A 19,739-nucleotide genomic window follows, 5' to 3' on the forward strand; every position below is an offset into this window, starting at 1 on the left:
CTACATGCAAAATTTGATTGCTGATGCAAACTCCTGAAGATTTAAGCACTCATTTCCTGGATGTCACTTAGGAATCCCTTGGTTGGTTGGTTTGTTTGTTTTTAAGTTACTTGTTCAAGTGAAAGACAGCACTCAGGCAGCAGCACAACATGTCTGGCAGTTAATCTGCCATTTTTCTTAATGCAAAAGGGGGAAAAAAGCATACGAAATACCTGTGAAATCATACAGCTGGGGCACACTCTCCATGATCACACCAATCAGAGGCAGGTACAGTGTAGCCACCCGGGCCTTTACCTGTGGGTCAGAGTACCGTGGGTCGGAGTCATGGCTGGACAGCAAGTTGTGTACCATGTTGATGACTTTCTTATGCAATCCAAACAAACTGTTAAGATACGAGTAGGGTTGGAAGGATTAGTTAATAGTTTTAGAGCAGATAAGACTTGGTAAACACACACCTACACCAACACGCTCACCGATACCGCATTTGTCTGTGTGTGCAGTGTGTCTTACAGTTGCACACCTGTATCAAAAGATGCCAGCGTTTTGTCACCTGCAGTAAAGTGGTAAATGAATCACGGTCATGGAGATGGCAATTTCACGGCCCCTGGTTTAACCACTGAAACAGGATTTGTTGATATGCAAACCCTTTAACATTAGCCTAGTGGCCCTCAAACGTGTATTTAGCTCCCACCACCTTTGCAACAGCTGAAGGTGTGAACCAGTTTTACAGGTGCTTCTCTCCTGTCTCCACACAGATCAATGGAGCAAATGCTTTTCAGTCAACCGCCATAGTGAAAGTAATGGGTCAATAAGCAGAAGGACAACCAGTGGTGGTTCCCCCAAAGCCCAGTCAATGGGAGCAGGGGCTGCTTATCAATGCTCCTACTGTTCCTTTTTTTCTTTTTCTCCTGCTGGTTATACTTGGTTGCTATGGCTCCCTTAACACTTCCTGCCTCTTTGCTCCATTTTGTAAATTTCTTATCAGACTTCTGCATCTTTGCCTTAGTTGCTGCATCCTGAGTCCCTGGTGGCCACCACAACTTGTTTTTATCCGGAAGTGTGGCTTGCAACCTAAATATCCACGTGCTAGAGACTACACACATGCAAAGAGGTGCTTTTATTAAATGGCACTACAACAGGCTGCCTGGGGAATCGGAAACCACGTTAAAAACACAGACCTCCTATTTGCCAGATGGGGTTATCTATAACATAAATGTAAGCCAATTACAGAGTTGCAAATCTGCTGGCAGATTTGAGGGCAGGGACCACACCCCTGTGTAGCTGGGGTTAACGGAAACGGTGTCCAGGTCTATGGCAATTAGTATCCAGGTCTATGGCAATCAAATCTTAATACTACCACATTTTGGCTGTGATCCAGAGCTCCATGCATCAATAGGGTTCTCATTGACTCTATGGGTTGTAACCTGCTGAAATTAATAAACCTAAATTAGCCATGCCCATCAGCTTCAGTGGGTCTATGCTCAGTAGAACTAGCACTGAATTCAATCTTGTGGTAGATGAAACAGCATGAAAGTGACTATGTTTATGGAGAAGCCCACGCTCTCACCCTGTATATACATGGCTGCCTCATAATACTGATATAAAAAGGTTGCTCTGGTAGGAAAGATCTTTGGATAGCAATCAAAGCAGAGGTGCTGAGCTTGAGAGTGGCTGGGACTTGAGGAAGTACCTGTTTCCTTTCTTTCCCCTCTAATATCACATTTGAACGCAGCCCTGCTTGTGAAACATTAGATCTCCTTTGAATTATTCCATCCTGCCCAGAATAATTGTAAAACTCACCCTTCTGCATCAGGATCCAAAATGACAGTCAGCTCAGTAAGCACCAGGCCTGACAAGTAGTGCTGCTGGCGGAAAGGCACGGACAGTTCAAACATATTTGCAATCTTCTGGTCCTGGACATTCGTCGAGAAACCAGAACTCTGTTATGGAAACAAACACCAACCTTTGTTAAGTTTTATTGTATGTACTTCAGACTGCAACGTGTCGACTGCATTGTCCTCCGGACAGGTTACATTTTACGAACAGACTATTTGGTAATCCTATAAATGTGGCTGGAGCAACCGGAAACAAGAGTATTGTATAACATACTTAAGACTTTTATTTACAGAACTCCGAAAGACTCCACACACACTCTGCTCTCACAAACACTGCTCTCTATTTTTCTGTATTTCCAGTAAGTGAAGCCAGAAGTTTCCCAATTCATGAGCTACACCTCTGAATATAGAATCACATCCCTAGGATAAAGTTTTTTCCATACTCCTCCTCCTCCTAACAACTTAAATACAAAGTCAAGGAGCATGAAATATACAAGCAGTATACACAATTACAAATAGCTTAAATTATCTTCAGTACATATAGTATACCTGTTGTGAGTTACATTTTACTGTTCCAATAATGTGTGGTATTAAAATGTGCAATATAGATTTGCTTTCCGTTCACCTTATTTAATTCGTATGCAACAGGTAAGCTTGGTCATGAATTGCACGGGGTTCACAGTCTTTCAAAAATTGGAATTATCTAAGCTCTACAGCATTTTGCATAGAGTATGCATGCTGCAACAACCACATGAGACAAATTACCTCTATTTTCTGATATATATATATATATATATATATATATATATATATATATATATAGTTTTTAAGTGCAATAAGAATAAATCTGTCTTCTTCTTCTTACCCAATAGTTGATCACAACGGGACATGACTACCACAAGTGGAAAAAGGTGACTGGCTCTTAATTATCGTGGTGGACACTGACCTTAGGATGCTTGGTGAGTGCTGTACCATCTAGTCCTCTGCCAGTCAACCTGGCTGGCTTTATCCAGTAAAGACAGACATGCTATGTGCAAAAATGGTGTTTTCCTTTCCCCAGGAGACTCTCTGTTCTCCTGGTTGTCCAGCACCCATATAATTTAAAGCACTTTCCTCAGTGAGTCTGGATGCTGATTACACATATGAGCACCAAAGGACAACCTACATTCAAAGCAGAACAGTACTTGGAAAAGGTACTTCATTCTACAAGTGCTGCCACCACACACTGGGTTGTTCTTCCCACAAGGCAAGCAATGTCTTTTCTAGGCACCCTGCTCACCTGAGATGTTGCGGAAGACACGGAAGGTGATGGGGAGGCCGGGGGTGTCAACAGGCTGCATGGTAAATTCAGAGTAACGTAGTGTTCATGGCTGCAGACGATGCGGAGGAAATCCAACCTCAAGGACACAAGGGTGCTCGGGTTGGGTAAGGAATAAAGCTTGGATGACACCTTGTAAAGACGGGGAAAGCACAGTTAAAGAGTTACAGGCCACCAGAAGCCACTTCCGCACGGAAATTACGGCTACAATTAATCCTGCATGCGGCTGCTAGACTGATGACTGGCAGCAGCCGCCAGGACCACATAACATGTCCTAAAAGACCTACATTGGCTCCCAGTACATTTCCGAGCACAATTCAAAGTGTTGGTGCTGACCTTTAAAGCCCTACACGGTTTCAGCCCTGTATTCCTGAAGGAGCATCTCTACCCGCATCGTTCAGCCCGGACACTGAGGTCCAGCTCCAAGGGCCTTTTGGTGGTTCCTTCACTGAGAGAAGTGAAGCTACAGGGAACCAGACAGAAGGCATTTTGGTAGTCGCACCACCCACTCTGTAGAATGCCCTCCCATCAGATGGCAAACTGGCCGAGTGCCCTGGCCTCCCCTGAAAATGCCATGGAACCAGCTTCAAATTGACAACTGAAAGTGAAGCTTCTGTCACTCCACCAGTCATCTGCTCTTACGAATTCTGCTCCAGAGATGAACTTTCCTTCTCCTCCTACTCTCCTCCTTTCCCCTTCCCTGCTGCAGTTTCCAAAGATTCTTTGCTTTCACCTCATGCCAACCCATCCCTACCTCTTTTTATCCGGAGACTTTACCTGTTTGTAGTACACCTTAGTAAGGCTGAAGACAAATCCTCTGTCCATAACAGTGAGTAGATCGTTTAGGAAGAAGGCTAAGCTAGTGTTGAGCCTTTCAATCATTTCAGCATCCTACATTGGGGTGGGGCAGAAGGGAATGAAAGGAAAGGAACAGAGATAAACACTGAGGCTTCATGCTAAGGCCCTCATCCAAGAATCTGTCTTGCGTCATCTGGAAGTTATCGTTCAGAATCAGCGGTTAAAATTTTGACAAGAGCACAGCTGAACTTCTTCCATTACCTTCTGAAACCGGGAGACTATATCACTGGCAATTGTGCTGACCAGAGCAGCTATGTCATCCATGAAGCGCTCCGGAAAACGATTCTTCCTTGGAGCATCGAGTTTGTCAGCAAAATACAAATGATGCACCATACTTTTTACCTGGAGGGAACATATATTATAAGTTGCAGTCAGTTGTAAGGGGAGAGGGTGGGGAGGAAAAAATCAGCCATGGATAGATAGCACTGTGATTTGATGCCTTTCTTTAACACAAACCAGTCACAGCAATAGCTACAGATCCATCCTGTTTGGTGAGGGGCAGAATTTTCACCTCTAAACATTTCCTGGTGTTTCAAGTGGGGCAAAATACATCCTGTCCTCTCAAATTTCTTGTGTGTGTGTGTGTGCCTGCTCCCAGCCCAAGCTGCTGCTGCTTCTTCTGAGCTATGCTTTCCCTTTTTATTTCTTCTTAAAATTACACAGTAAGTAGGGCCATAGCTCAATGGTACAGCATCTGATTTGCACGCAGAAGGTCCCAGGTTCAATCCCCAGGTAGGGCTTGGTATGTACCCAGTCTGGATTCCTGGAGAACTGCTGCCAGTCAGTGTATGAAATACTGAGCTAGATAGACCAAAGGTCTGACTCAGTATAGGACAAGCTTCCTACACGGTGAAGTCAAAGCCCCACAGAGCCAAATAGAAGACCTGTTCCCTGCTTTGCCACAATGCAAGAGTGAGCAATGAAACCGTTGCTGGATCCAAATTTTGTGGGGCTCTTGAATAAGAGGCTTTCAGTGGTATCTCCTTCCAGAGTGGTCTCGCTTCTCACCACCACCATCACTGTTCCCCATTCACTCCTCCTCTCACTCTGGGCCCAATCTGAACCACTGGCCAGAAGGAAGATGAAGGCTCATGCCCACTTGGGGGAAAACAAGTGAACATAAACAGATAGTAAATAACAGGGGCTGGGCAATAGGCCCCCTCCTGGAATGTAGTCCTTGGCAGCACCCAACCATGCTGACCATCGTCACCCACAGCACCTTGAACAAAATGGCTGCAGCACAGAAGGCCAAGTCATGGAGCATTCTCACAGCTGCCTTCGCAATGGGGATGCCCCCACAAACAGTTCTCTACACTCTTCTGAGCCCCTTCTCATCACTGAGAGGACTCTGCAAAACTGTTTTTGAGAAGCCATCTGCCACCCTCCCCTCCAAGGTCCTGTCTCATCTCTAATTCACACTACCTAGCGGAATTATTCAAGGGCATTTCAAGCGTTGCACTAGCACAAGCACCTGAGAAATCAGTGGAATTAAGGTGAAACAGAAGAGAGAGAAAATGAAGAAGATTTCCTTGTTCTCTTACCATAAGTTCGAAGAAGAACCACGCTTGCTGGAGAGCTGCCTCACGTACACTCCCACTGCAGACAACCCACTGTAAGGCCAGTTCTTCATGAAAAAGCTAGCCAGATTCAAATTCACATTCGGTATCAGTTGCATGATAATTTTCAAACACACAATCCATTAAAAAAGACCACAACAGTAACAATGGACACACAGGGTTGGTGTGGACATAATACTAAATCATTATTAGACTTAAAGGAACAAGTCTAGCTTCCCTTAGCTCATATGAACCCTCTCTCCTTCCCCAATGCAGAGATACAGAGCAATCTGGAAGCTTTTGATTCTGTTTTTTTATTATTATAATTAAGCAAAGCTTGTTGTGTCATTCAAACATGGATGAACTGTGGTTAAGTCTTAACTATGGTTGAGAGAAACAAATATGAAGTTGGCTTCTTTTCCCTAACCATAGTTAAGATTAACCAGTTTAAGGTTTGAATGACGTATTAAACTGTATTTAATCTAAAAAGTGGAGAAGTGGCGAGTCCAGGGGGAGGCCAAGCTCATTCTCATAAAGCTAAATCATGGTTAAGCATTTATGTCCGAGCACAGTCACAGTGAAGGATGAGAGTAAGCAAAACAATGAGTGTGAAGGGAACAGGAATGGTAAATGTACTTTGATGAAATACTTGGGGAACAACATCAGACCACAGTGTGTACTGTGTGTGAGAAATATTTCACATCACCTTGGTCCAGAATTTTATTATCAGTGGGATTATTTTTTTAAAAAATATCACTCTCTTTCCCTCAAAATGCTTGCTTTAGTTTTAAACACTTTGCCTAGCCTTTTCTTAACAGAATCAAGAAAAAGAGAACCTCTAAGGTACACAGGATGATACTTTATCAAAGCAAATTATAATTTGCTCTGTGATTCTGGCAAAGATTATAAACATAAGGCATTAGGCTAAATAAATCATCATGAGCTTCTCTCTTCTGGTTCGTGAATTGTTGCCTTCCCTCTTGTTTTTCTTATCTTGGCACCACAAAGGGGCATAATTGACAGCTAATTATGTGGGGATGTTTTGTTGTTTTTTTCATTTTTAAAAATCAGGCTTTCATAAGGAAGTAGTTCATTCCTAAGCCTGGGGGAGGTGAGAGGGACACTGCTAGAGTGAACATAATCATGCTATCACAGTTGCTTCTGACAACATGCTCCTCTCTCTCATTTTGATCTTACCAGAGGGGCATAAGACAGAACAGGAGAGGTCTTTAAGCAGAGGTTGGCTGGCCATTTGACATGTATGATTTAGTTGAGATTCCTGCATTGCAGGGAGTTGGACTAGATGACCCTCAGGGTCCCCTTCCAATTCTACAATTCTGTTATTCTATGGAACCATGAGGCCCCTGCAACATTAGAACAACACTTCCCTCAGCGATGTTAAAAATGCAATTTATGCTTTGGCACGTGGGTAGAGTGCTGCTGAAGCTAAATGTAAGATACAGTTCTGAAGCACAAACAGCCTCCTGGAATAAGATAGGAGGCAGAGGAGGGAAACAGTTCATCCCTGGAGGGTACTTGACAGGAAGGAGCTCCTGTTTGTTCCTCCCCTACCTTCCGTTGCGGTAGGTGGAAAAGACCTGCTTGGGGAGGTTCCTAGCAGGATAAAAGTTTAGCTATTTTCTCTTCCCCTCCCTTAGAAGAAGTAAAGAATGAATGGGAAGGATGATGGAAAAGATGGCAGGAGTTTTTTCTAGCTCTCATCTTTCACTCCAAAACTTGTGAAAAACCAAGACAGAAAATGGCCAGTGGGAGCCACTGCAGAGCCCACATTTCTTGCGCATCTGCTTAAATCTTTGCACTATTCTTGAGAGAATTGTTTAAAATTGGAGAGGGGAACTCTTTTGAAACCATAAGTGAATCTTCTGAAACGTTTTATGACAGCCTAAAGCCCTGGTTTTTAACTGAGCAACCTTGGCTCTAAGCTGACTCAGCACTCTCAAAATCAAGACACAAAGGCAGGGAACCCACTAAAGTGTGATGGCTTTAATGGTTTATAATGACTTAAAACTTCCCTGCCTTCCATACAATGTTTAAATTGTCTTCACTAAAATCTACCTTTTTAGTTGGCAACCGTCCTGTTAATGTTTGTAAGAAACTTGACGTCTCTGTGTGCGAAGACATACGATTACAACTTCGGTCTGTGGCCTACAGAGTGGGAAATGAATGAATGATGACAGCACATTAAAGTTGGTTGCAGGTGACATTTGCAGTTTGGGGGCTACGAACATCAACAAAGTAAACAGAAACATCCAGGTATCAAATTCTTTTGTGCATCTTGTCAAATAAAGGCCCAGTCCGGACAATCATTTGAGGAATCATAAGACAAGATATATGAAGCTGGGAATGAGTGAAGGGGCCAAGCATCCTTCCCTTCCACCTCCATCCAATTTGGGCATGGAAACCACTGAATGAACACCCACACTGTGGAATTCTGGCTTAATGTTCATTAACAAATCAGAAACTAAGTCAGGATGTGATCTAATCCCGGCTTATTTTCCTTGTTTGTTAACCGACATTAAGACAGAGTTCCTCGGTTTTGATACAAAAACCAGGATCTTTACACCAAAGCTGTTGTGCAGCATGAGGAGGAGAGGGAAGAGAAGGGGAGCTTGACCCTGACTTCATAAGCCATGGCTTACAAAGTCTCAAATGCAATTTGTTTAGCAAAACATCTGCAGGGTTTAGGGCTCAGGCTTCTTTAAAATCAAGTGCAAAGTTTTCGCATAAAGATATGTATTGTTGCAAAGCATGAAACTGGTGTGTAGCAGCATTATATTCTCTTGATGTATATATTAAGAAAACAGTGTACTTTAAGATATCAGCGCCATTCCTTCCAGCTTAAACAAATGCAGGGTTCTTACCTCCAAAGTATAATCCAATACCAATGGTTATTGCACTAAATGTGACTTTTTTGATTCTTAAATCTGGTTTTAATTTTGACGGCTTTTTGGCTAGAATGATGTTCATTTCTATCAGATTTGTTTGGGGTTGAAAAGATGTTGTTTTGCTTTTGTAGATAAAGCTGAGAGGTATGTTCAACTGACTTCAACCCATTCCTTTGTTGGTACAAATATCCAATAAATCAATAATCATGCAGTGTTAAGAAGCAAGCAGCTAAGGTTATAGTGTCAAGACCTATAAGGTTACAGTGTCAAGACTCCAAATATTTCATACTTTGCAACAAAGGTATCTCTTATGACACCCTCCCCACTGTATCCAAATGTTATTAGCTGAGATTAAGATCTAACATACACAACAATGCCGTTTTAATTGCGGTCACCTATTCACATGACAAAAGGAGGAGGGGTGGATGAGGGGAAAAAATGCATTATGAAAATGGTGAAAAGGAAAAGTGGCATGTTACCAAAACAACAACAACAACTTATATTTGGGGGAGGGGATTCTTAGTACATGTTTCCATTAGGAATATGTGTCACCTAACAATTCAGAATTTTTGTAGTGGTAGATTATAAAGAAAGGGGGAAAGGAAATTAAATTATATAGCATCATCATTTCACAAACCCAGAAACAACTGAAACACAAAGCGAGGACAAACAGTGGTGGCAAGTGGGTGGTTTTTCATGCAGTGTGGTGGTGCTGGGGGTGGAGAATGAGGACATGGAACTCTTCAAAATAGATAAAGGCAAGTCAAGGAGACCACAGTGTAAACTCGGGAGGATAAGATGTTCTATAAGGTAATAGTAGCCAAGGCAAGAAGAAAGCTCTAATGTAGACACCACCTGTGTAGTCTCTGCACTTGGACTGGGGTTGGATCCCCATGGGGCAGCTTTTGGAGCACCAGTGTTTACCCAGGAATTGGAGCGGTCTAAGCCCTGGGCATATAACAGAAAGCAGCAGGGAAAGGAAAGAAATGTTACATGTTGCATGCCACACAGTACAGGAAAACGCAGAGAAAATCAATTCCTTCAAAGAAACCCAGAGTGTATTCCATACAATTAGTACTGTTAAAACTACCTACGTTTTAGTCCAAAGGGTTATTTCTCTCATTTCCCCATCACACACGCGCTCACATGCTAAAAAGATGGATGTCTTCAATAAAGGGCATCTTATCAAATTTCCCTATTTTTTTATTGATTTTTAAAAATATATAAGAAAAGCACTCATAAATATGTGTATGATGCTGTAACTATAGGCCCAGATCCAAATAAAGTCAGTCACACTGAAATGAGTGGAACTTATAAATGAGTTGCAGTTAAACTTGTCTTATAAATTTCAGTGAGATTTAGGAGCAGCTAATTTTGCCTGAATTTGGGTCATTGATTACATCTTAAAGAAACCATTTTTGTGAGTTTTTAAACAAATACAAGAACCATTAAACATTTAGTACATCTAATGGTGTTTGTTCTAGCCATTGACTTTAAACATAAACTTACATATTCAATGTTCAAACATATTACTTAACATAACCTCTCCACTGAGACTATTGAGCGGTTGGTATAACAAGGATTTTATCTTATTACTTCAAAGAAAGTAGCCTCATCAGGCCTCTCTTCACCAGCTCAGAGTAATGAAACCTGTCCACATACATTTCTGGGCACACAAAAATCGATATCTGCACACAGATGCACCCAAATTGCTGTTTCAAAAGTTTTCTAGTCTCCTGTAAATTGCTACAGCCATCCTGTTGGCATTTTATACTTGGACCAAAGGTCCCTGAACCAAACATTGGCAGATAAATAATGAATAAACAATCCAGGTCTCAGAGTCAAAATTTATAAACCATGAAGCAATATGAAAACACTCTTAGGAGTTTAGAAACTCGCAGTAAATAAAGTTCAACAGCTGGGGCAAGAACAGTCCTGCAATCAAAATTTCTGTAAGATGCAGTTTGTGGTTGGTTGGTGTTCCACCTGCCTTTTAAAAATCCATTGGTCAGTCTGAGTGCCAATCATGTCCTTGTATTGTATTCCTCCTTCCACTCCCCCAGCTCCCACCTCACACTCCCTCACCCCCTGGGTGCAGGGCAGGAACTGAAATAATCCAATCCATAATTTGGACCCAATCTATATTTTTTTCTAAAGCAAAACAGGATTTCAGAAGCATAGCAAAAAGCCCCAAATCAGATTTTGGTCGGGGAAAGAAATCATGACACTTCCAAAGCAAAATTGAGGGTTTCCACTGATTTTGATGTCCCCAGAGTTTTACAATATCTCTGCCAGGCTGTCGCATTACTCCTTCCAGCTTATTAAAAAGCAGAATATGTTTCTGTAAGAAAGCTTCTATCCATTTTTATTGCCAAATTACTCAAGGCCAGGCAGCTCACATAAAACTTATCATATCCAAGGTAAATTCCATGTGCACATCACTCCCTCAGGCATTTCACAAAAAGGTCAAGGTGGTTTAATTAGCAAGACCATCAAATGGATACTTAAATATTCTGAGCTCTCCCAGTCAAAGCCTTTAATGTTTAATAAGAACAACACGTGTCACTTTTTGGGGTGAAATGGTTTTTTTTAATCATTCAAAAATTATTAAATTCCTTGGTGCTTCCATTTCCATCTTGCCCTTTTATACAAACGGGGCGATGACTTAAAAAAATAAAGTGCCTTCGATTGATTTTTCATGTAACTGGGTGTAAAACGCTTTTAAAGTGGCTCATAAAATAATTTGGACCGAAAGGAAAAAGTAAAGGTCAGAACTTCACAATAAAAGAGTCTGCTCTTTCGTTGCCTTTGTCCTTGTACAGGTAGAGCACCTTGAAAAGTAACCTGCTAACGACTGCAAACACCCTTTGAGCGCTGCCTTCCTGAACAAGCAAGAACATCGCGGCACATTTTAAAGTACAAGCTGCATCCAATTTAGGGCAGATAACACTGCCTGGACCTCAGTGGGGTTTGAAAATGTAAGAGATTAACTACCTGAATAGGGTTTAGGAATTAAAAATATTGGGCTATCACCCTCAGCTAAGTGCAATCCTACCTTACTCCCGATGATTGATCGGACTTCATCATCCGGCGAGGTTGGAGTGCCAGAGATATCTGGGTTGCTGTTGCTAAGGCTCCTGGAGCGATTCAAGTTTAGGCTTGCTGGTCTGACAGCAGAACGAGCCATGGTGGCGTAATGGACTGATCCTCCCAAGCCACCTGAACCTAAACAATGAAGCACAGTATAACTCAACAAGGAGGCATGAGGCGGAATACCGTATACCAAACCAACACTAGTTCCACTTCAAGTACCAGTCACTTCCACAGCGTCCTCAATGGTGCTGTTGGCAGGTCCCTTGGGTTCAAGTCATCCTTTGTGTTGCCTTCACTTCCCATCGGTCTCTGAAAATGATTGCCTTTGAAGCTTTCAAAGGAGGCACTGGAAGCCCCAGCTGGTCTGGAATTCATGCAGTGCCTTCATCAAGATGCCTGCACTTACTCAGTGGTGAGGAAAAGAGCCTGAACAGATGAGCCTTGATTCAACAAACCACAAGGGAAGGGAGATCTTCTGACACCACCCACTCCAGCTGAAGCTGCTTGTATCCCCTAGAAATATGTTCCTTGAGGTTGTGGGACTACTCAGCATGGGTGGACAGGAGATGGGGAGCAACCGTGTGGAGGTGGAAACTGGGAAGCATTAGGGACTCTGGTGCATCCAAGCGATGGTTGTGTGCACTGTGCTTTTTGTCAACTAACTCACATGTTCTCTTGCTAAAACTAGGCTCAGCCTCTGACAAACTCCAAGACGACTAACACCTGGAGAAGCATGCCCCTCAGTTCCAATCTTTACCCCCCAAAAAGAGAACCCACCTGAAGATGGTGAATTGGGAGAGGTGTTTGGCAAGCGAAAAACGTAATAAATATATGAGGTGAGGAGGTTGTTTCTGCCATGCTGGTCTTGGTTTCCTTCGAGGTTTTTGTGGAGTCTGTTTACAATAGAGGCCATGGCTTCAAAAGACGCTTGACCCAGATTTACTAAAAATAAATAAATCAAGCAGTTCAGCATTTATCAATATAGGTAACCTCACTATCACAACAGCTTTTTTTTTTTTAAGCTAAGCCCACATTCATTTCTCATGAAAAACATTTCCAGAGTAGCTTAAGTATTATGAAATTTAACCCTTAGCGGGGAGAGCAAGCACTTGATTTATTAAGACTTTCTAGGATGCTGAATAGTTTATATAGCATAAATTATAAGTTCCAACAAGGAATTGGGTAAGAAATGGTTCAGGCAGCATGCCAACCAGAAAGAGTAGAATCCAAATTGGTGCACTGTGGTCACAAAAAGGTTTTAGATGCAGCAGAGGTGTTTGCTAACGGAATAGGAAGAGTGATAATTTCTGTCACTTCTTCCTTCCCCTACACTTCCCCCCATTCCACCTTCCACCCTGTTCTGGAAGATCTCTCAACTGCCTGAAGCTGATTTTTTTTAAGGTGTTAGGAGTGGCAAAAGGAAAGAAATTGCCTCTCCTCCTCGTCCATTAATGGACACCCCCACTGATCAAAGGACACCAACTGGAAATCACTAACCGTCGCAGTCAAAATGTTTAGCTCCCTTCCATTTCAATCCTCTACCATAGCTAACAAGTATACATAAGGGATACATATGAAAAGGTATTGTGATGGATGGGGAAGTGTTACATGTATCATAACTGGCCAAATATAATATATTGTTGTCCCTGGGATGACTTCATAGTAATTTCAATTATCCGCACTACAGTACAAAGGAGAAGGCACTGAACGTCAAGCCAGCTCTGGCGTACTCTACTGAGAGTAACACAGAAACACACACATGGTGAACTCCAAACATCTCCTAATTCCATTCATCGAGACTTCCAATCAATGATAGCCCCAAATGTTACAGGTGAACAATGAAAACATCCTTGAACATGTCCATGAAGAACAAAACGTCAACATGTAATTATGGCAGTTTAAAGTGTGGATGAACTAATGCAGTAGGGAGGGTTCGCTCCAAGGTCTATCATGTTTTCAAAAACCCAAGCATAAATAAAATACCTATTTGGCCAGCAATGATAGGAGGTCGTACAACCAAGAGGATCAGCTTGTCAAGCAAGAGATGGAGAAATCGCACCACAGGCTCCAGCTGAGAGGAATTCAGTGCCGAAATACTGCTCTTCAGTTCGTTCTCCAAGTTGTTTTCCATAATTCTCATGTCGCCTATCCGCACAGGGAACATGTGTTCATCCAGGGCATGAACAAGGGCAAAGAACTTGTCAAGGAAAGGGTCCTGCATAGACAAAAGTCCCAACAAAATATACTAAGCCATGTTACTTCAAAAGTGAATTATATATTTTGTCTAAACAAAAAATACATTTCTCTGTGAGTGAGAGAGATAGGAGAAATTATATCTAGATTGGATTCAAGCCTTTCTCTTGTAGGGACTGCTATGAATACATACCTGTGTATGAATAGATGACACAGCAACTATTTCTACATTAAAAACTCCCTTATGGTTATCTACCCACTTCATTCCAGGCAGGGGCACCTGAGGGTGGGGAGGAAGCAAATAATAAAAGCATTCAGGAGTCTGATTACAATGACAAAGCAGAAATATCAATTACAGATAGGTCTAGCAAAAGCAGGCACTCCATTCAATATTAGACATGGAAGATATGAACATCTTTTAAAGCTTGCTGTCTAAGAAAGGGATCAGAATATTTCAGATGCCTACTGCTTCAATTATCATTAGCAGAAGGAACTACTGACCTCTGGAGAGAGCACAGAGTACGCCTGAGGTGGTTTCTCTAGGGAAACAGGGAGAAGGAACTGACCGGTTTTCAACCGTCCATTCTGAAGCATTGGTATCCACTGTTAACGGGGGAAAGAAGGCAAAATATCTCATTTGTACACAGGGTATGTCCAATTCATCCAACATAATAATAATAAAACTTATCTGAAGGTACAGGATAAGAACAACACACTATCAGAATCACAAGGATTTGGGTTCAAGAGTGCATGGACTTTGTGTTGAGTGGTATATGCTCCAATTCTTACTCCAAAACAGGGTCGCAGGCCACAATCCCAGAGGCCCCCAGGTTCTCGCCAGGCCATGTCCCCTTTCCCCAGACAGTGCCCCTCACTGGCCCTGCCCTGCATCCTTCTTAAGTGCCTTTGCCTTGCTTATATTAGTCTCTGAACGGTGGTAATGCCTGTATGGTGCTCTGATTTTTGCTGGGCTGGAATGGAGTCTACTGGACAAAGGCAAGAAACATCTGTTGCTCCAGAAACATTTGGCCCTGGCCCCACCTGCCCCATGCATGTGCCCCCCAGAAGGCTGTCCATGAGGTAACGTGGCCCTTGGTTTGAAACAGGTTCCCTACCGTTGCTCTAAAAGGAAGAGGCGGAAGGAAATATAAGACTAGAAAATGGAAAACATGAAAGAAACGCTTCAAAGTAAAGTGGGAACACAAAGGTTCATTTTTATAGAACGAAACTCAGAATAAACCCAAATTGTATTATTTGCAACCCACAAGAATATATCTTTCTGTCCACTGCCAGCTTGTCTCTGTTCTTGTTCCCAATTCTGAGTACCACGGTGGGTGGTCACTTTCAACCTAGTCACACGATGCTGAGCTCTCAGTGACATCAAAGAGTCAGAAATTACTAGAATACAGAAATAACCTGAACCAAACAAAATAAAAAAAATTCTGTGGCTCTCCTCCTCCCTTCCTGCTCCCAGATGAAAAATGAAAGGAGTGGGGCGTAAAAGGGAGAGAGAGGATTTGTGGGATAAATGGTTTGTTTCTCTGTGTGCTTTTACCGTGTATCCAACAGGCGTCTCCAGAGGAGTATTTTGTTTTTGTTGGCAACTGACATGATAAAAAGTGAAAAGCAGGTGGTGGTGGTCAGTTAAAGTAGCAGGGAGTTTAATCTTGATTTCTTCGTGAAAATCAGGAGATCTGTTTTAAGATAAAAAAATTCATCTGTAAGTATAAAGCTTTCAAAGCCTAGAATACAGCCATGCTTAACTGCCTGCTGCTCTTCTGCATTTAAATAGAATCTTATTGTGTGAGAAGCATAAAGAAAAAAAGAAGAATTAATAATTCCCACTTAGTTCCCTAACTCCAGAAAACCAAATTCTATAAGACCTTCAGGTGAATTTAGCATTTCTAATATAAGAGGCAAATTTGCATGATCAAATCTTGGTTTAATGATACAGGAATGCTATTCTTTAAATATTTAATGGCCTGTTTGTTCTCTCTTAGCAAGTTACAGACAGGGAGGCAAGCTTGAGAAACGGTAAACCACTACAGTACTTAAAAAAACCAAAAAACACTGCATTACAGTAAGATAAATGTACTCATGACTCAGGGAACATCTGAAGTGCTTTGAGCACCTTCAAAACATATCACAGCACTCTGGAAAATTCCTTGCCCTGCTCTCCAACAGCATCAGCTACTAGCTCAAGGAAGAGAGCTGGACCTTGTATGTGATGAACAGCACTTTGGAGACAGTGTAAGTGTTCAGAAATGCAGTGCAAAATAGATGAACCCAGTCTCACATTGTGCAGATGAGTACCTTTGAAGCCCTCCCCTGCTCCCAGTGGGTAGGGACAGGGTCCTGGGAGCCTCCAATTTTTGCTGACTGCTCAACCCTGGCTACCTAAACCAGCCAAAATTTATTGACCCTTTTTCTAAGTGTTTTGCTAGAATACTTGGCATGCCACCAGGATCAAGCTGCATGTGATTTAAAAGTCAAAAGAATGACAAATCCCTGAAAAAGCCAAATAACATATAAATGAGATTTGGACACTTTAAACCTTAATAGGATTTGGGCACTTTGGCCTCAGTCCTAAACCACTTTTACCCTTCATTGGGCTCCATCCAATATATTCCACTATTAATAGCTTGAAGAGGACGACAAAAATTCTGGACATAATTATAAGGGGAAAAAATTCCTCACAAACTAAATAAACTTTAACCCAAATAAACTGAGCATTGGGTCAAGTTCCATTTACGAACGGAATGTCCACCAATTGCAGGATTTAATTTTTAGATGTACTGAATATCTGATTCAATAAATAAACAAACAAGCAAGCTCAGTGCCTTTTGCAAGACAGACCATATTGCAAGGTTATCTGTTGCCAGGACTTTTGGAATTTGGCATTCCAAAGCGTAAATTTCAATGAAACAAAAATGTCAGATTCTTCATCCAAAATATATTGTGCATGATAGCACAATACTCATATTTTAAAATTTTATATATATACATTATCCTAATGGGTAGCTTTTCTGTATTTAGTCACAACGTATGCTTACAAACAACACAGTGCAAGCATTAGTGCCATGGTGGTGGTTGGTTTCATGAGACGGAGAGCACCTGAGAAAAAAATCGTACATAAAGGCTGCTGCAGTGTTCATGTACTTGACATGCCATGCTCCCCATAGGATTCTTAAAGAAGTCTAAATGCCATGTTTTGCACCAGCTGCCAAACATAGGATCAATACACATAGTGATAAAACCATTATCAAAAAATGGCATATATCCCACATTACATTGTCCACAGACCAAGAGGACTGCAGAAACATCAAGGCCTTTGTCACTGTTTTGCTTTATACTTATAATCAAAAGCACCATGCACCTAGCTATTGGTACACTGTTATAACCACTACTGTCTTGCTTCCAATTGTAATTGCATTGTGCACATAGTGTCACGTGACGTCTTTTGCATTTTACCTGTTATGATACACAACAGCTGTATATGCTTCTTTTGAAAATTCAGCACAGCTGGATTTTCCAAATATTACCTGCAAAAGGAAATAAAACAAGACAATTTAACATTGCTTTTGAGTTCTAGAAGTTAGGCTAAGAGCCAAGAGCCTTTACCAACATCAGTGAAATGTCGGTCAATTTTGCCAAGGCAAAATGAACACCAGAACCTCTACTGGTAAGACTACATTTTATATAATTATGATGCACGTCAGTTTAAACAATGATTACAAATGGAAAATGGGCAGGACGTGATTAGGCTGGAATGATGGTTGCTACAATTTCATGAGATAGGTGATTCCATTTCTCTGCTGCACATTAAGCAATGTTGGTTGTATGAGCATCGTAGAAAAGAAATGGCAAGAACTACATAAGCACAAGCCCAAACGCACCATGAAGTTTGAAAGGTTAGATTAGGCTTGTGTAGGGGCTCATGATTATGGCTATCCAGAAAAGAGTTTTCTCAGCAATGGCCACTCAATTGTGAGACTTTCCAGTTGAGGGTCCTTTACAATGTATAAAAGACCTTTGAAGACAGCTCTTTCCTCACCAGCTGTTAGTGGGTAACATTATCTTGAGGATTTTGTGCTGTGGGTCCTTGGATTTTAATGCTGCTTTTCTCATTTGAAATGCATGGAGCATTTTTTTCTCCAATTCTTATCTTTTATTTATATATTCTAATGTGTGCAAAACAATCTTAGATGCTGTGGAAGCCACTTTGTAGAGAAGACTTCTGAAAAAGTGGGGTATAAATTTATTCAATTAGTAAATAAATTGGAGGACACAAGATGTCATAAAATAACATGTCATGAATATTTAAATTTAATATGAACTGTGCTCTATTCTTGCTGGGCCTGCAGAAAGGGTAGGAAGCAACATTGAGTCCAAAGCAGACTACTCAGGCTAGATCTACAGAACGCCACATGTAGCATGCATCCAACACCTGAAAAACAATTAGGGCACAAAAGCCAAAAGCAAACACACACACACACACACACACACACACACACACACACACACCCCATACCGGCATTGCGTTACTTGGATCCTCTCCAAACATAAATTGGACTTTTACAGTGATATTCCGAGCAGATCCTTGACGGTTGGCAAAGTTAAGGCTTTGAGGATAGACATACAGAAGGTTTCTGTAAAAAATAAATGAATATTACATAATGAATACTGCATCATACAACTATGAAGATATACCAAAGTGTCTTGGGCATCAGTTATAAACTTTGGAGCAATGTAGTGTGTTGTGTGAGGCCAACGATGCACATTATTGCATCTTTTCTGCCTGCTTTCTTACACTTCTGAAACATAAACAATGCAAAAAGAAATCATGTAAGAGAAGTAGCCTGCAAACAGCAAGGGAAAACGAGAGTCAGAATGCATTATTTCTCAATATATCTTTGCCCATTTTGACATGACGCGTCTAAGTTTTACCATTTGGCTTTTCACAAACTCCCAAACACAAAACATCACTGAGTCACTTGCTACAGATCCTCCACCAATGGTTTGGCATATACCATATTCCAGGCATAGGCAAACTCAGCCCTCCAGATGTTTTGGGACTACAATTTCCATCATCCCTAGCTAACAGGACCAGTGGTCAGGGATGTTGGGAGTTGTAGTCCCAAAACATCTGGAGGGCCGAGTTTGCCTACGCCTGCCATATTCCATATTCCACTGAGCCACAACTTCCCTGACTCACCACGACACTCCATTCTCAATGGGTTGCTTCCAAAGGCTCATATTCTCCAAATAGACAGAATCTCCCTCTGTCAGAGGAAGGAACCTTCTGTTGTCAGTAGCAGATATACCTTCAAATCAAACCCAATAGACTTTGCATTGTTCTTGTGCTACACAGAATGGTGGACTATAGAGCCACATTATCTTTCTGCATTCCATACACTGCAGCAAGCTGAAGTGAGCAGATAGGGCTTTCTTTCTGTTTCAAAGGAAGACCTTCATGCTGAATTAAGCGCCGGAATTTCATCCCCATTGGTCATCTGGCTTAATCAATGTTCTCTTTATTATTTCTGCAGGCGGCTGCTGAAATACTTCTTTTTCCCCCTTTTTTGTGGCTCTCCTAAATTACCTCATTCTGGCATGAATACATTTGCTCCTCAACGTGCTTTTTCAAATAAAAATGGATATGAAAATTTACTTTAAAATGTACTTTTCTCATAAAACTTTCATTAAGTGTTATTAGTAGCTTAAGAGGGGGATTTAAATGTATTTGCGAAGCCAAGCTGTGTGATCCCTATATTAAGAACAGTGTTCTTCTGGGGACTCATATTGGTACTGGCCATTAAAAAAAAAGGACTTATGCCCCTTGCACTCTTCTTTGGTGGTATTTTCTCTTAAGTACAGGTGAGGAACATTTCAATCCAAAGCGAAACTGTTTTGGTTAGAAGGTTAAATGTTTCTCCTGTTCAACATGCATCTATTTGCTTTTAAAAGCTTAGCAAATAGA

At 41.5% G+C, this 19,739-nt stretch overlaps 1 protein-coding gene across 14 annotated transcripts in view; it reads right to left on the minus strand.

The window, feature by feature from the left end:
- The window catches only part of DOCK7 (dedicator of cytokinesis 7), a 108,746-nt gene that overhangs the window by 29,320 nt on the left and 59,687 nt on the right, over positions 1–19,739 (minus strand). For 10 of the 14 annotated variants that reach the window (XM_081011721.1, XM_081011718.1, XM_081011712.1 and 7 more), the window contains exons 15-30: positions 18,291–18,408; positions 17,231–17,301; positions 15,315–15,453; positions 14,261–14,362; positions 13,953–14,039; positions 13,550–13,781; positions 12,344–12,508; positions 11,529–11,698; positions 9,329–9,421; positions 7,644–7,733; positions 5,553–5,648; positions 4,213–4,353; positions 3,931–4,044; positions 3,115–3,285; positions 1,801–1,940; positions 213–382 (exon numbers count right to left, since the gene is read on the minus strand). In XM_081011721.1, the coding sequence (XP_080867847.1) occupies positions 213–382; positions 1,801–1,940; positions 3,115–3,285; positions 3,931–4,044; positions 4,213–4,353; positions 5,553–5,648; positions 7,644–7,733; positions 9,329–9,421; positions 11,529–11,698; positions 12,344–12,508; positions 13,550–13,781; positions 13,953–14,039; positions 14,261–14,362; positions 15,315–15,453; positions 17,231–17,301; positions 18,291–18,408 (2,099 nt within the window). The remainder of the gene's footprint in view (positions 1–212; positions 383–1,800; positions 1,941–3,114; positions 3,286–3,930; positions 4,045–4,212; positions 4,354–5,552; positions 5,649–7,643; positions 7,734–9,328; positions 9,422–11,528; positions 11,699–12,343; positions 12,509–13,549; positions 13,782–13,952; positions 14,040–14,260; positions 14,363–15,314; positions 15,454–17,230; positions 17,302–18,290; positions 18,409–19,739) is intronic. The other 4 variants (XM_081011713.1, XM_081011714.1, XM_081011715.1 and 1 more) reach the window with 2 other exon arrangements.

The sequence above is a fragment of the Podarcis pityusensis genome (assembly GCF_964106645.2).
Source record: "Podarcis pityusensis genome assembly, chromosome: 6".
Lineage (NCBI taxonomy): Eukaryota > Metazoa > Chordata > Lepidosauria > Squamata > Lacertidae > Podarcis > Podarcis pityusensis.